The sequence below is a fragment of the Anas platyrhynchos genome, chromosome 11 (genome assembly GCF_047663525.1).
Source record: "Anas platyrhynchos isolate ZD024472 breed Pekin duck chromosome 11, IASCAAS_PekinDuck_T2T, whole genome shotgun sequence".
Classification (NCBI taxonomy): domain Eukaryota; kingdom Metazoa; phylum Chordata; class Aves; order Anseriformes; family Anatidae; genus Anas; species Anas platyrhynchos.
This window is the reverse complement of record NC_092597.1, coordinates 23,179,499-23,195,263: the sequence shown is the minus strand read 5'-3', so window position 1 is coordinate 23,195,263 and position 15,765 is coordinate 23,179,499. Positions and strand designations below refer to the sequence as shown.

The 15,765-nt window shown below is 56.3% G+C and overlaps 1 protein-coding gene across 1 annotated transcript in view; it reads right to left on the bottom strand.

The window, feature by feature from the left end:
• The window catches only part of SMAD6 (SMAD family member 6), a 33,012-nt gene extending 29,233 nt beyond the window's left edge, over nt 1-3,779 (bottom strand). The window contains exon 1 of the mRNA XM_038185064.2: nt 1,701-3,779. Within this exon, the coding sequence (XP_038040992.2) occupies nt 1,701-2,484 (784 nt within the window). The 5' untranslated portion in view covers nt 2,485-3,779. The remainder of the gene's footprint in view (nt 1-1,700) is intronic.
• Between the last annotated feature and the right edge of the window lie 11,986 nt (nt 3,780-15,765).

Below are 15,765 nucleotides of genomic sequence, written 5' to 3'. Positions count from 1 at the left end.
TGAGCTCCTTCTAGAATTCAGCCTTGCTGCAGCTGGGCTGATGCTGACGCTGGGGAGGCGCTGCCCTGGAAATTCGGAGGCAGGACGCTGACCCCAGGCCTCTCCAACAAGCGTGCGCTCCTCAGCTCCCACACTGAGCAGAAGACCAGTCCCTCAGTGTAATGACCGCAGCTCACTTGGGGTTATTTCATCAAAACCGACGTCAGCATCCCCTCCGTGGTGCTCTGGCATGGCCTCTGCCCAATTCATACCTCTCAAAAAGGAAAGGTTCCTCATCCTCATCCCGAAACAGGCACTGAAAGGCCCTAACCGAGCATGCTGCCAGCAGCTAGACGCTCTCCTCGAGGGCTCTTAACAGCCTCCAAGAAAAAAAAAAATCACACAAACAGGAAACGGAGCCAACGTCCAGCCCTGGAGCAGCAGCAGGTCCCCTGCCAGAGCTGGACCCGGTGCCACGGTGCGGTTCTTCGAAGCACGGCTGAGTTCTTGTGCTGCTCCATCCCATCACCCGCGGGGATTTTGGGGATGAAGGCGCACCCGTGGCCAGAGCAGGGGCACCATTCGTGGCGGCACCAGGGCCATGCTGGGCCTCCCGCTGCCTTCCCCCAGTAGAGGCAGAGCTGGAGCTGGGGGGGCCCCAGCCCAGGGACCCCCTTGCAGAGCAGGAACGCGCCAGAAGCGCCCGGGGCTCGCAGCCACAGAGCACTGGGAAAAAGCCATCGCTGCGGGAAGGCGGCTTGGAAACTTTGGCCGCTTCTAAAATAAACGCCCATCCCCTCCAATCGAAGCAAAAAGCTACTTCCAGCCTCTAGCGATCTTCGGGGGGGAAGCAGCGCGCCGGCGCTGCGTGCCGAGCACAGAAGTTTCTTTCAACCAAGTGATGCAAAGCGAGGCAGGATTCCGGATTGCAAAATAAATAAAATCAAAGCCCTTGCCAAGAAGGGGACCGTGAGCAGGATTCCGATATCCTCCGGGGTTTCTCCATCCGCATCGAAAAAAAAAATTAGAAAAAAAATAAAAGGAAAAAATAATAATAAAAAAAAAATAAAAAAAAAAAGGGGCAAAGCCAAAAGCCAAGCCCAGGGCTCGGTGGGGCTGTGGCTGCCCCCGCTCCCCCCCGGTCCCGCAGCCCCGCGCGGGGCCCTGCGGCTGGAGGCGCGGCGGTAATTGCCCGGCTCCGCGGCCGCCCCGAGAAGCGGCGAGCCAGGCTGGCGCCAGCAGGATGCAAACTGCACATTATCGCCCCTTCGGCACCTAAATAGCAGGGGGACCTCCGCGGGGGGGGGTGGAAAAAAAAAAAATATAGGGAAAAGGGGGTTGCTGCGTGGGTCTCCCAAGCGCCGGTGCCTGTCCCATCTTGGCTGGGCATGGGGTAATTTGGGGTGGGGGATCCCCAAACTTTGGGACTCCCTCTTAAAGCTCGGGAGCCTCCTTCCTAAACTCCAGGACCCTGTCTCCAAAGCTCAGGATCCCTCTCCAGAGCTCAGTGCGTCCTCTCCAAAACTAAAGGACCCCTCTCCAAAGTTCGGGACCCCCTCTCCAAAACTCAGGACCCCTCTCCAAAGCTAAAGGACCCCTCCCCAAACCTCAGCCCCCCCTCTCCAAACTTCAGGCCCCCGTCCCCAAACCCCAGCCCTCCTTCCCCACCACCCCCTTGCCCCCCATCTCCACAGCCCCCCCCCCAGCTCCCCGCTTCTCACCTGGCCCACAGAGGCGGCTGAAGTGGTAGGGGTTGCAGCAGACGGTGGGGCCGTCGGCGGCTCCGAAGCTCTGGCACTCGCAGAGGGGTTTGAGCTCGGCGGGGTGCTGCAGGTCGGGCCAGCGGAAAAGTTTCCCCAGCAGGAGGTGGGGGGGAGCCGCCTGGCCCCCCAAACGCACCTCGGTGCGGGCCACCAGCACGCAGCCGCTCGGCATCCCCCCGCGGGACTCCACCGCCTCCAGCAGGCTGTCCAACGAGCGCTCCTTCAGCCGCTTCAGCAGCGAGTAGGTGACGGCTTTCAGCTCCTGCTCCAGCACCAGCAGCCGAGACCGCGCCTCGCGGCCCCTCCGCTCCGGGGAACCGCCGGGGGGGGCCCCGCAGCCGCCAGCTCCAGCTCCGGCTCCGGCTCCGCTGCCGTCGGGGCTCGGGGGGGCGACCCGAGGGGCTCCTCCGGGCTGCCTCTCCCCGAACAGGCAGCAGGTCACCGTGCGCCCGCCTCGCTCCCGGCCGCGTCTCGGGTTCGCTCCTTCGGTGGCGTCCCCCCGGCGGTGCCGACCCCCCCGGCGCTCCGCCATCGGGGGGCCCCCGCGGCTTCCCCCGGCCCCTCCGCAGCTCCCTAGGGCCGGGCGGCTCCGCTCCGGGCTTTTTTCGCCGTTTTCACCGCCGGCTCCGGGCTCGCGGTCGCCGCTCGTGGCTCTTCCATCGCCGCCGTCGTTGTCGCCGTCGGGCACGACGCGGCTCCTCCACAGGCGCCGCACCAGCCCCGAGCGTTTGGACCTGAACATACGCCGAGGAGCGGGCGGCCGGGGGCCGGCGGCGCCGTTCGCCGCCCCCTGTGGCGCCGGGGCGGAGGGGAGGGGAGGGGAAGGGAGGGGAGGGGAGGGGGGGGGGGGGCTGGTGGCCGGCCGGCCGCCGCCTCTATCTCATCTCAGCCCCCTCCCGGCGGCCGGGCCCCGCTCCCCGGCTCCTCCGTGCGGCGCCCCGCCACAGCCCTGCGCAGCGACTCGCCCCCGGCCCGCGGCGGGGCTGCACCATGGGGCGGGCGGCGGGGCGGGGGCGCCGGGCGGGCATAGACGGCGCCGCGGGGAAGCTCCCGGAGCCGGGCTCACGGCCGCCCCGCCGGGCCCTCCGCCATCGGCCGCCGCCGCGCCGGGGCCGCGAAGGGAGCGGCGAGAAGGGGGCGGCGGCGGCGGCGAGGCCCGGGGCACGGGACGGGGCCGGGGGGAGGCCGAGCATAAACCGGGGGGAGGGAGAGGGAGAGGGGGGAGGTGGGGGGGGTGAGAGGAGGCCGGGGGGGGTGGTAGGGAGGAGAAAGGGGGGGTGTGGGGGGGGAGGGAGGAAAGGGGGAGAAGGGGAAAAATGGGGGGAAAAAGGAAAAAATGGGGGGGAAAAGGGAAAATAAAAAAAGGAGGGGAAGGGGGGAGGAAAGGGGGATTTAAAAGGGAGAAGGGGGGAAATTAGGGGAAGTTTAGGGGGAAATTAGGGGAAAATGAGGGGAAAAAGGAGGAAGATTAGGGAAAAATTAGGGGGAAAAGGGGGAAAATCAGGGGAAAAAAAGGGAAAAAATTAGGGGAAAATATCCCGGAAAATTTAGGGGGAAAAAGGAAAACGGCAAAAAAGGTAGGGGAAAAGGAGCAAAAACGGAAAACGCGAAAAAATAAGGAAAAAAATCGGGGAAAAAACGGAAGAAAAAATTAAAAAGCGAAAAAAAAAAAACCAAGAAGGCTCGGAACTAGAGACGCCGGCTTCAGGACATGGATGGCAGCGCTGAGGATCCGGGGGGCGGGCGGGGCGCTGCTGGCTCTGGGCGCTGGGTCTGGGTCCGGCTGGGCTCGGCTCGGCTCCGGCTGCCGGGGCCGCCGCTGCCGCCGCCGCCGCGCTCCGCCCGCCCTCGCGGAGCTTTTGTGTGGCTCGGGCGCGCACGCGGGGCCCCTGGCGAGCGGCGGCGCGATTGGCTGCGGCCCCATCATGTGCCAGTCTAGACACTCCGGCGGCCCCGCGCCGCGCCGCCCGTTGCGCAAACAGCGGCTCGGCCGGCCGCGCTCTTAAAGGGACACGCGCCCTTTTTTTTTACCATCACCCCCCTCCTTATTTACCTCCCCCCCGAACACCGAGCCAGCTTTGCCGCTCGCCCCCTTCCCCTCGCAACCCAGTCCCCTCGCTGCCCCAGCCCGGGCACGGAATGGGAATATGGGGGGGTTCCAAGGGGCTGCCCCCGGGGAAAGTAGGTCAAGGCGGCGATCCGGCAGCGAAAGGGTTAACGCCGCTCCTCCTCACCCCCCTCCCTCCCCTCCCGCCGGAGCCGCGGCGCCGGGCCCCGCCCCCGCGCTGCAGCGACTCGTCCGCCGTGGCAAAAGTTCAGGCTCGGAGCGCGCCCATTGGTCAGTCGGCGAGTGACGCGCGGCTCCGCCGCTTCCCATTGGCTGTTCTGCCGAGCCGGCTCCGCCCTCCCCGCGCGCCGCGGCGTGGCCGTGAATGAAAGGCGCGCCGCGGGGCCCGCGCTGGGTCCTTGTGCCCGCCGGCGGCAGCGTGGGGACAGGGGCCGTGGGGGGGCGGCGTGCCCCGGGTAGGGCCCGGTGGGGGCACCCGGAGGGGTACGGGGGAAGGGGGGCTGCCCTGCACGAATTTGACGTTTCAGTACAAAAGGAAGAAATTAAAGTGATGGAAAAGGGTATGGAAGAAAAGAAAAAAAAATAAGAATGAAATGAAAGAAATAATGAAGGAAAATAATGAAAGTTAAAATAATAAAAGGAAATCATAAAAGGAGATAGAATAGTAAAAGAAAATAAAATAATAAGAGAAAATAAAATAAAATAATAATAAAAATTAAAGTAATAAAAGAAAATAAAATAATAAAAAAATAATAAAAGAAAATAAAATAATAAATAAAATAAAATAAAATAAAATAAAATAAAATAAAATACAAATCCCCCCGCACCTTTATGCCATGGTTTATGGGGAATATCCTGTGGATATCCTGTGATTTATTGAGGTTATCGAGCAGTTGGGATGCGGTGATGGCCCCGCAGCAGCCCCAGGAAGGTGCCCCCAAAGGGCAGTGGGGCACCTTCACCTGGCGGCCCGGCCTCACAGCACCTGGAAAACTCCAGGAAGCAACAAAAAAGAAAGAAATGAACAAAATTTGTCAACCAAGATATTGTAAATCCCGGTTTGGGCAGGTTCCTGATCAGCATTTTTGGGCAGCACCTGCGGAGCCCCGGCTGCACCCGCACAGCTTTGGGTTAATGAATCCAATTTCTTATGGAAACCTTAAAACCTCCTCAGAAATGTCCTGATGGGCTTTGTGTGGAGATAAGGTCGCGTGACGGCCCCTGCCTGTCCCCGGGCGACGAACAATGGGGTTTTCACAGCGGGCACAGGTACGGGATGGAGAAACCCCAATTTCACCAGGAGTGCCACCACCTCGGGCTGGGCAACAAGGGGGCATTGTTCCACGCCCCAACGTGGGGCAAGAAAAACAGAGCCCTCAATTGTCCTCCCCGTAATGCACACATCATTTATAGTAATGTGGGTTATTAAAGGATTTTTGGTAATTAACAGCGATGTGCTCCCGCACTGCCTCTTTTCCCCCCTCTTTTTTTTCTTGGCCTGCCATAATAACAAACATTCCTGCGAGATGCTCTGGAACGCGTCCTATAGGTCTTGGCACAAAAGCTGCAGAGAAGGTTTTGAAAGCCTGCCAGCGTTATCTGACATGCATCTCCCAGGTGCTATATAAAGCCAAATCCTTGTGGGCCCGGAGGACCGTGGGTGGCCCACGAGGGCCCCGGCACTCACCTCCTCCGAGAGCCAAAATGCGGCCAGGATGGGGCGACAGCAGGGAGGGGACACGGCGAGGAACAGTCGAAGGCAACAGCAGGGCACAGCATGATGAAAATCTCCAATTTTCGAGCTCCTTGGGCTCCAGTTCTTTTTCTCTGGTCAAAGAGAAAGGCGCAAAGGTTAAAACACAAAATGAAAAATCGCCATATAAAAAGCACTTAGTTCGGTTCTTGGGTCATTCTAATGCCTTGAAAATGGGGTCGAGGTGGGGACCCCATGTTCTGGGTGCTGAAGGTTGGGTGGCCCGAGCAGGGGGCAGCAGAGGCTGGGGACACCCCATGGCCCCGTCTCACCCCGTGCCCACGGGCACCGAGCGCCTGAACCCGGCCGGAGCAGCCACGGCTCAAGTGTTGCGTGTGAGCAGGGGGCTCTGCCAAGAGCTGAAAGGCCTCGTAAAATCAGGCTGGTTTTGCTGGAAGCTGAGTTTGAAAGGAACCAGAGAAAAGAAAAAAAAAACCTCTGACAGCACCAGAAATGTCACATGTTGTTGGTTTTAATGACATCGCGGCAATTTTCCAGCTCAGGCTGACTTTTGGTGTTTTATTCTGCGCCACAACGTACCGTGATAGGACCTTGGACGGTCTTCAGGATGGAAAAAGCTAAAAGCAGAGCGAGGCCTTTGGATAAACCCAACCCCAAACCGTTTGAGGGCTTCTCCTTCGCGGCAAATTTCACAACCGCTGGGCTCGGCGCTCCCAGGCCTCGGCTTCTGGAGATGCTCCGGGCTGAGGATGTGATCCCAGCACAGAGGATGGGCATCGAGGGAACGTGGAGGCTGGTGCCCAGCACCATGCATGGGGCTTGGAGCCTGTGTTTGCTATTTTCACCCTTTCCACCCCATTTTGGCCTCAGTGTCCCATGCAGCTCGCCACCCGCGGTGGTGGGGAGCTGGTGGGGACGGCGCACACCGATCCGTGCCCACATCCCCACGCAGGGGCTGGGCAGAGTAAAGGGGTAAATAAAGGTGGGAGAGCACTGCCCCAGCCTCCTCTTGGCACGAGGAATTGTGGAAATCCCCGCACGTGGGTACAGCAGAGAGCAAATTTGCTCGGGCACCTTTCATCCAGGCAGCCCCGTCCCGTGCCGTGGTGGCACCCAGGGGGTGACGCGGGGACGCAGCAGCGAGGCTGCTCGGGGCAGGCTGGGATGGAAGCTGCAAAAAATAAAAATAAACGGGGAAAAAAATAAATAAATAAAAGATCAAAATTGGACGGAATCAGCCCACCGCTGCCTTTTGCCCGACCTGCAATTAATGAGAACGGGTTAATGGCAGCTCCGCGAGGCGAGCGCTGCGGCTGCCGCCTCTCCGGGCTCCGCAAGGCCCTTCCCACGAGTATCTCCTGTGGGTGGGACGAGCTGACTCACAGTTTCCAGGGCTGTAGTAACATTTCAACACCCCAGCGCTCCAGCCTTGGGGACTGATGGCAAAGAGCACATTCCCAGCAGAGCGCTCGGGAAGCTTTTGACAACATGTTTTCTTCTGTCAGAAAATGTCAGTGTGGCAAAACCTAATTTTTTTTCTTTTTTTTTTCTTTTTTTTGTAGCAACCTATCCGTTTCCACGAAGGGCTGTTTGGGGAGGTTGCCTGGGCTCGAGCCTGGATTTCTAGTCAAAACCACGGGGTAAAATCTTCTCCCAGCAGGTCCTCACCTGCAGGTGATGGCACCCATCCGCAGGGCTCCCGGCCCCTGGAGAGGTCCCTGGCTGCCAGCAGGGACACGGGGACATGGGGACACAGGGACACAAACTCTCCCATCCCAGGAGAAGCCCAGTCTTTAAATCCCTTCCTTGTGGAGCTGGGCCAGTTTGTATAAATGATGACGCAGTTATCCATGGAAAGAGAGTCCAATTTCCAGCCCGGAGATGTGAGTGCCCAGCTGGGATGTGGGGTCTTGGGTTCGGGTCCCCGGTTTGAGTCGAAGCTCAAGCATTTAACCCACCTGTCAGGCAAGGGCCATGAGTACAGGGCTATCCCCTGTGCTGCTGCTTTCACGTTTTTAGGAAAACGAACTCAAAATGAGCCCGATGCAACCCCCACGTCAGCCGAGAAATGATCAGCATCTTCTGCCGGTCCCCCTGGTGCTGAGATCACCTCTCTCTGAGCACACTCGAGCAGAGACTCCATAAAACCCAGCACAGCCTCGGCGAGCAGGCAGGTGCTGGGGATGGGGGGAGACCCAGCTCAGCAGCCAGCTCCAGCCACCTCTCCAAAGCCAGCTCCCAACCCCGTGGCCACCTCCTGATGCTCTCCCCCTTGCCCACACGCCAGCCCCATTAATTCACCATCACCGTATTTATTCTCCCAACCCTCTAAGGAGGCGAGGGGCTACTGCTAACATCCTCGGGTATTCCTGTGTCCTGGTTTCAGTTAGCACAGAGTTAATTTTCCTCCTAGCTGCTGTTAAGGTGCTGCCACCGGAGCTTTCAGTGTGTTTCCTGATGCCACTGACAGTGACTTTCAGTGCCCTTTTGAACCCACAGCCTAATAAAAGGAGGTGCATGGATGGAGAGGGGGAGGACATTGCCTCCTGAGCCTTTAGACCAGGAGAGCATCCCACCTGGTGGCCAGCCACCAGCAGCCACCCCTCTGGGGATGCTGCAGCGTGAGCACGGCTTGAAAGCAGCCACCCACCTGCACGAGGGCGCTTTGGGGATTTGGGAGCTCGCAGAAACCCCCTCAGCCTCAGCTCTCACTTCCCCGGTCGCAGGCAGGCCAGCAGGGCTGGCCACTGACCTCCTGTCCCGTGCTGGCTGTAGGAGCCCAGCAATATCTCACAGCACAGCCGCTGTGCTCAGGAGGAAGGGAACTGCAGCCTCCCTCACCCACCAGAGGCTGCGTCTGAAACCCACACCGCCCATAACAAACACGGGAGTTTGTCCTCTTTATCAGCATTTATTCAGCAGCCTGTGGAGACAGTCTGCCTTGCTGGACTCTTTTCCAGGCAGATAACACCCAGTTCTGAAACTGCCCTTTACTTTTTTTTTTTTTTTTTTGGTGCATTGCCATTTTCGAGGACGACCCCGAGCCCAGCACCTCCGCGGGGTATCTCTGCCCCTATACCCGCATCTACCCGCACGATTTGCAAACACAAAACTGGAAGCTCCCCAGGGAGGGCAGCGTTAAAACAAGATTATTCCCTTTGGAGACGGTCCAAAGAAAAAAAAAAAAAAGGGAGTAGAGGTGGAAGTCCAAAGGGGACGGTAATGGCCCATCAGCTGCGAGGGGCTCGGTGCGCCCGGCGGTGCTCTCCGAGCAGGGGGAGCTCCCATCGCGGGGCGGCAGGGCGAGGAGGAAGCATAGGTTGACGAAGACATCAAAGCAGAGCTGAGAAAGGTCAGATATAAATGGCAACCTGTCCGGTTGTGCACCAGTTTGCTCTTCTATTTACGACGGCGTTTTCTGGGAAGGGCTGGACAGAGCCAACTAGGGCAGGCTTGTAAAAAGATAATTTTTCTCCCTTAGAAAACACAACGACAGACAGGCTGGGCTGCTGGCTTTTCTCCCTTGCCGAGATCTGCTGCCCTGGGCAATTTGTCCTGTTGCAGCAGCTCTTTGCTGGAGTGCCTGGCGTCTGGGCTGCTCCAGAGCAGACGCCAGGCACTGGAGCAGGGAGCTGCCTACCACGGCGCGGGGAAATATTTTCTGCAGCGGTGCAGGAGCGGCTTAAAGAGCAGCACTGTTATTTCGCAGTCATCTCCAATAATAACTCGGAGACAGCAGCCGCAAGACACATTAGCAAAAGCTGCTGCCACCGACCAAAACTTCAGAGGAGGAGGAAGAGAAGTGGGAAGGGAATAGAAATAGAAATGGGGGCTGAGTCACGGGCTGGGCAGGAGGCAGGCTTCCAGAGGGGTCCCGGGATGGGGCTGTGGGACCGGCACGCTCTGCTCGGGTCCTTCCCCGGATTTCTTGCAACCTCGAAATGGGGATGTGAAGATCATTAGGGCAGAGGAGCAGAGTGTCTGCTCTGTTTTGAGGCTGGAGCGGAGGTAGCCAGGGGCAGTCGTTACTGAAATACCAGGGCGACTTCGCTTTTTGTGTTCAAGCTGTGTTTTGAGTGGCTCCGTTGGCGGCGGGCTGCAGGATCTCCAGGGCTTGCTCACGCAGAAGAATGCGAAAATGGAAAGCGGGATTAGGGAGGAAAGGAGCTCGCCCTGAAGTCATTGGCACCGCTGGCTGTGACACCGGCAGCCAGCCTAAAACCCACACCAGGACCCAGGAGCAGCAGCTCCTTCGCTCCCGTGTCAATGCCCTAACTACAGCTAATGACAAGAAGCATTTGGGAGGAGAGAAAATGAATTGTGTTAAATAAAGAAATAAATTCCCAGAGCCAGGTTGTCCCCTAGCAGCTCCTGCATCACCTCGCCCACCCGCACCGAGAGCAGCCCCAGCACCCTCGTCCCCAAGATGCGTGCTCAGGAACGACACCAACCACCCCGACACGAGTTAGAGCCAAACAACAAACATTTCTCCCAAAGCCGTAAAGCAAGGGTGGCATTTTTATTAGCTGAGGTTTCCTCCTTTTTTTTTTTTTTCCTTTTTTTTCCTTTTTTTTTTTTTTTTTATGGCCGTATCCACAAATGCTGGGAGCCAGAGGGAATTATTTGTTACTTACATTAAAGCAAGAAGCCTTCAGACCACAGCGCTGCAACCACTCCCCGTATCATTATTTTCTTCTTCTGGATTTATACGGAGCTCATTATGAAGCCTTAGCTAACGCAGACATCCTAACAATGCACTGAGTGCTAATAACTGCTAAGCAGCATTATTAATTATTGTAATTACGGCGTTTAAAATACATTTTGATTATATTAAAGAGAATACTTTCCTACTTTTCCGACCAAAAAAATCCACAAATGTAGCTTATTAACACTAATTCTATTCTTATTGGTGAGACTATTGTTAGATTTCAAAGGCAGCCAGTCTGGGCCCGAAACCCAGCCCGGGCTGCGATGGCTGCCCTGGGGGCCAGAAGGATCCTGGTGAAATCCATCAGTGGGGACCCCAATTCGGGGTGCAGTCGGGGTCAGAGGACCCTGACTTTAGGAGAGGCATCGGCACATGTGGACCCCACAGTGGGCTGATGTGTGACTGGTTGCAGAGCTCGTTGTAGGTACAGGATAGGGGTATGTAGCTACAATCTGTGTAGCTACAATCTGTGTAGGTACAATCTGTGTAGGTACAACCTGTGTAGGTACAATGTGGGGTCGCAGCCGCACTCAGGCTCTTAACCCTTGCTGCCAGAGCTCGCTGGAATTCTTCACGCCCGAGCCAGACAGGCAAATGGGCAGGCAGACACCCAGCTGCACTTTTAATTAGAGCGCTGCGGAGATAAAAAGCTTCGGAAAACAATTTTCAACAATTAAAAATAATATTCCCGGCGCTTGGCTGCCCCAGCCCCGTGTGTCCTGGGCGGCTGGGAGAGGCCAGCCAGCCGCCCCCCCCCGGCGTGCCAGGTTGTGACTGCCAGGAGAGGGCTTGCTGCCCTTCCCCTCTGCCCACCCAACGAGGGCTTTCTGCCCTTCCCCTCCGCTTGGCCGAGAGCTTTCTGCCCTTCCCCTCTGCTTCCCGGACAGTTTCTTTGCTACAAAGAGTTAAGATTTCACTTGTCGGGCTGTTTGTGTTTCTATTCACATGTCAGTGCCTGTCATTTATTTAGTCAATGGGACATGTCCAAGGGATGGAGACAGGCCGGGTTACTCATTCTGACCGTGGGTCGCCAGGCGCTGCAAACCGCCTGAGGTCATTTCCAAAGGCACCACTAACAATGAGAGGGAAGCTGGGCCCAGGAGACCTGCAGGAAACGGCGCGGAGATTAAAGACGGAGATAGTCCTCGGCAAAAGTACACGGCAGGAATGTTCCCTATGTTCTGTCAACAGAGTTTCTTCCTCGCCCGAAGACTGTCTATTTTAAGGCCGAGCTCGCACCAAAAATGGAAATCCTTGCTCGATGGCTATCAGCGGATCTTCGCTTCCCGGGGCTGCGGCAGAGCTGTGGCCGAGGAAGCCAAGCCTCCAGCTCGCCCCGCGCTGCCCGCTCCGCTTTCGGCTCCGGCTGCGCTTCCCTGGCGCTCTCCTGCTTCCAGGAAAGGGACGGAGGAGAAGCCCTAAACACCCTGGTGCAGATTTGTGGCAGGCTCAGGCTCTGAAATGAAGCCCCCGATGGCACATCTGGGGATTCCCCAACGCGGGGCAGGAGCAGAAGGGCAGTTTTGGGTGCAGAGACGCACATTTTGCCTCCCAAGCGAAACGCCGCTGCCTGCTCGTACTTAACACATCGAGTACCTCTGGGTGTTTTGGAAACCATTAATAGCAACCACATGACTGGTGTAAAACACTGATTTTTCCATCCAGACACACTATTGTTTTCAGATAAATACATTCCATCGAGCTTTTTTGTATCTGAACTTTCTACATGTGGCTTCTGGGGCTCGGGCAGATGGGGCTCGGGGCTCGACAACAATAGCGGTGGCCCAGGAGGGGCCCCCGGAGCCCGCTGCTCGGGAACTGGTGACACGGGCTAAATCCTGCCCTCTGGTGCTGCTGCGATGCTGGTGACACGGGGCAGGGGCTGGAGGTACCCGGGGGACGGGCAAAGGAGCTGCACAGGAGGTTAGAGCTGCTCCAGAGAGATAGGGAAAGGCAGCAAACGCATTTCTCAGAACGCAAACATCCATCACCGACACACACGAGAGTCTCCAAATTCCTCAGTGTTATATTTATGAAGCCATTCGGAGACATGATACAGGCCAGTTCCTGTAGATTTTTCCATGTGCTGTTAAAGATTCAAATTACAGAGCAATTTTCCGCCTTTGAAGACGTCGGGCTTCGCGGTGCAGAGCCCGGGGCTGCTGCAGGCTGGGTCTGTCTCGCTGCAGCCCGGAGATAACGCAGAGCCACCGCCAGCGCTCGGCCGCGCCGGAGTCAGGAGCGGGCCAGGAATGACAGCACCGGGGGGAATTTACTCCGCTGGCAGATAAGGAAAGCATCCTGCTCGAAGCACGGGGTAAACAACTCGTAATGCCAGCGATCTGCAGAGTCCCACGCGGCCCCGGCGGCACATCTGCCCCATGCAGAGCAGGGATGGAGCCAGCCCGGCACCGGGGTGCTTTGGGGACCCACACGGGGCTGGGTGCTCGCTGGGGCCACGGCTCCTCTAATTCGCTCTGCTTGATGCAAAAGGAAATAGAAATGGGGGGGTTTGTCACCCGGAGGAGAACGGGGGCACCCAGAGCACTGGTGGCCACTGGTGGCATTGGTTGTGCACATAGGGCTTGGGCCACCCAGATTAGAAATCACAAAAGAGTTGGGCAAAATCAGAAAGATGTTAAAAATAGATGAAAAATCTCTTTTTTTTCAGCACACAGCTCCTGACACCAATTGTTCCTGCTAGTAATCTCACAGAACTCCCTACCAAACTAAATTCAGGTGTGTTTTCATCGATAAGGGCACAGGGGCACAAGCTGGGAGCAGAAGTCGAGGCATACCAGCTCCATGGGACAACATCTGGGGCTCTCCCTGGTGCTCACCGGGTAGCTGCAGGGCTCACCCCTCGCTGCACAACCGAGGCCTGAAATCCATCCCTTAGCATGAGAGAATCACTGCCTGCCTGTGCCGCTCCTGAGCCATCCCCAGGGGCAGCTGCCGTGTTTTTGTGCCCCTGCGCTCGCAGTGGGGCTGGAGGATGCGGATCAGAGCCACCCTTCGAATCAAGCATTGGGGCTGAAACTCGCAGAGGCAGACCCCAGAACATATGGGACAGCGAGGATGGCATCAGGAACAAATCTGTGAAAACCTGCCCAAGGATCACCACCGCCTGGATGCCATCGAGCCCCATCCTGTCTGCTCTCCCCAGCCCTTTGCCTCGTCATGGGGGCACGGCAGAGCCAGGAGAGGAGCCGGAGGAGCAGAGCGAGCAGCTCGCGAGTTCAGAGACTGATTTACAGCCCAGGCCCCGGGCAGATCACTGGCTGGGTTTGTGGTTTCATTTCCTCATCTCCAGAATCGCTGCCGATGTGCGAGAGGGAATTAACATTCAAACTTTGCTTTCAATAAATGCTTGAAGATTCATTTTGTGTTTTATGAAGCTTTCGGAAAGATTTTGGAAACCTTCTGCCCTTGCATGAGGGTCGCTCAGCGCCAGTCCTTGCTTTGGAGCGCCTCTCCCTGCGGTGCCAATACCCCTGCTGCAAAGGGTTTTCCTTTCATTGAGTAAAAATTGAGCTGCCTCAAAAGTAAAGGTACCTGAAGGAAGATTCTGCAAGTTCCCCGCAGCCCTGGACACCACCGGGACATTTGAAGCATGACAATTCCTCCATAAACCAAAGCAGGTCCAGACCAAACAGATGGGCTGAGGGTCAGCAGGCTCTGAGTGACCCTAAAAAACTCCACAATTCTTTATCTGCGAGCGCAGCTTCAGTACAAACCCTGTTTTCTACCATCCCTGCAGGATCTGGAAGTGAAAGCGTGGCCTTCCAGCTCCTCTGTGCTGAGGCCAGTGGAAATTTGGTGCGGGTTTCACCCGAGGACTGCGCACACTTCGGGCTCGGCCTGTTTATTGTTAACCTCATAAAAAAACATCAGGGTTTTTGCAACTTGAAAGTCTTTCTAACTTCATAAAATATGTGAATGCTTAAGAAAGAATCTGGGCCCAACTGCAGAAGTGATGACTAACAAGGAGGAATCTCGTGGTGTTCAAAGCGAGCAAAATGAGCTGGCGAGCCGTGGCATAATGAGTTAATTTGCCTCGCAGCCTACCTGGTGCCCAGCGCCAGCTCTCGCTCCCGCAGACGTCGCTGGTGATGGGTCATAGGCTCCTCCACCCAGATGAGTGATTTTAAGCAAAAGATCCAAAATTAGCTGTCTCAGACATGCACCAGCCCGAGGTCGGTCACTTCCTCGTAATATGGATGCTGAATTTCTAATAGAAGAGAATCTGAGTGTTTCAAAATGACACGTTTTGGTACTTTGAGGTGAAATAATCTCCATTTCTAAATGACATTTCTTTCTATTTTTAAAAGGCTGCGAAGTTTTGCGAGCAAATCCAACCATGCATTCAACCAAAACAACATTTTTGTTCAAAGCCTCAGTTCCCAGAAAAGTTGTAAACCGCTTTTTTTTTTTTTTTTTTTTTAATTCAGAACTAGAACAAACCTTTTCCCCAAGACTTTGGAGCTGCCAATAATCCATTCTTATCCCAGATTTGATGTTTTCATAAAACTGCTGGATCTTGAAGATGCCATTAGGTGGATGCCTTGCTAAGGTCCGTGCCATTTTGTAACTCCCCAAACTCATCTCAGACTTCAGCACCCCTGTCCGAGGGATGTTTACAGCTTTTTCTTTTTCCTCCATAGGCAAAATTAAGCAAAAAGCTAAAACTGATGAAAGGCACATTGCTGTCTGTCATAAGGGGCGTACGTTGAAATATGGCAGTGAAAAAAGCCAGCTCTGCTCAAACCACTGCAGAATCCCAGCGGAACGAGGCACGTGAAGAATATTTTATATTTAGTCAGAGGAGGGGAGAGGCAGGAGCCGGACGATGGTGGGTTTTTGTGATGAAGAACATTTCCAGGGAAATCTCCCTGCCATGGGAATAGCTCCACGCTTTATTTTTATAAAAAATAAAGTTTCACAGCTCCAGGTTACTTTGGAGAGCTGCAGCCATCCCACTTTCTCTGTTTATCATATCTTTATCAGCCGGGACGGGAAGAAGACATGTAAGTCATAATCACCACTCACGAAAACACACCACCAGTGGCGAAAAGAAACAACATCCCAGTGCCCGGGCAATCCTGGCTGAGAGGTCAATTCCCACGCTCCCTGGAAGGAACAGAACCTGCCTGCATGGTGCTCGGCCGGGGTCTTTACCTGGCTCTTCTCTATCTCCTCTGCTGTCCTGCTGCACTTCCCTGCTGTGCTGCTGCCCTTCTCCTCTGTCCCGCTGCCCTCCTCCTCTGCTGTCCTGCTGAATTCTCTCCCGGTGTCTGTCAGTAGCTGGCCACCAGCTGTGAGTAAGGCAAGGGAATGGAGCTGTGCTGATTACGGATGGAAACCAAGGGCAGAGGGCAAAGGAGTGAACAGGTTCTCGAACAGAGGAGCCACAAAAAACTCAGGTTTAAGTGGTGCTTAAAAGCCGCAGGGCACTTTGTGGGGGGAACGAGTTTCCCTGCCTGGCACCCACCTCGCAAACAAGGTGCTGCCCGTGGGGTTCGCCCTCAATTCT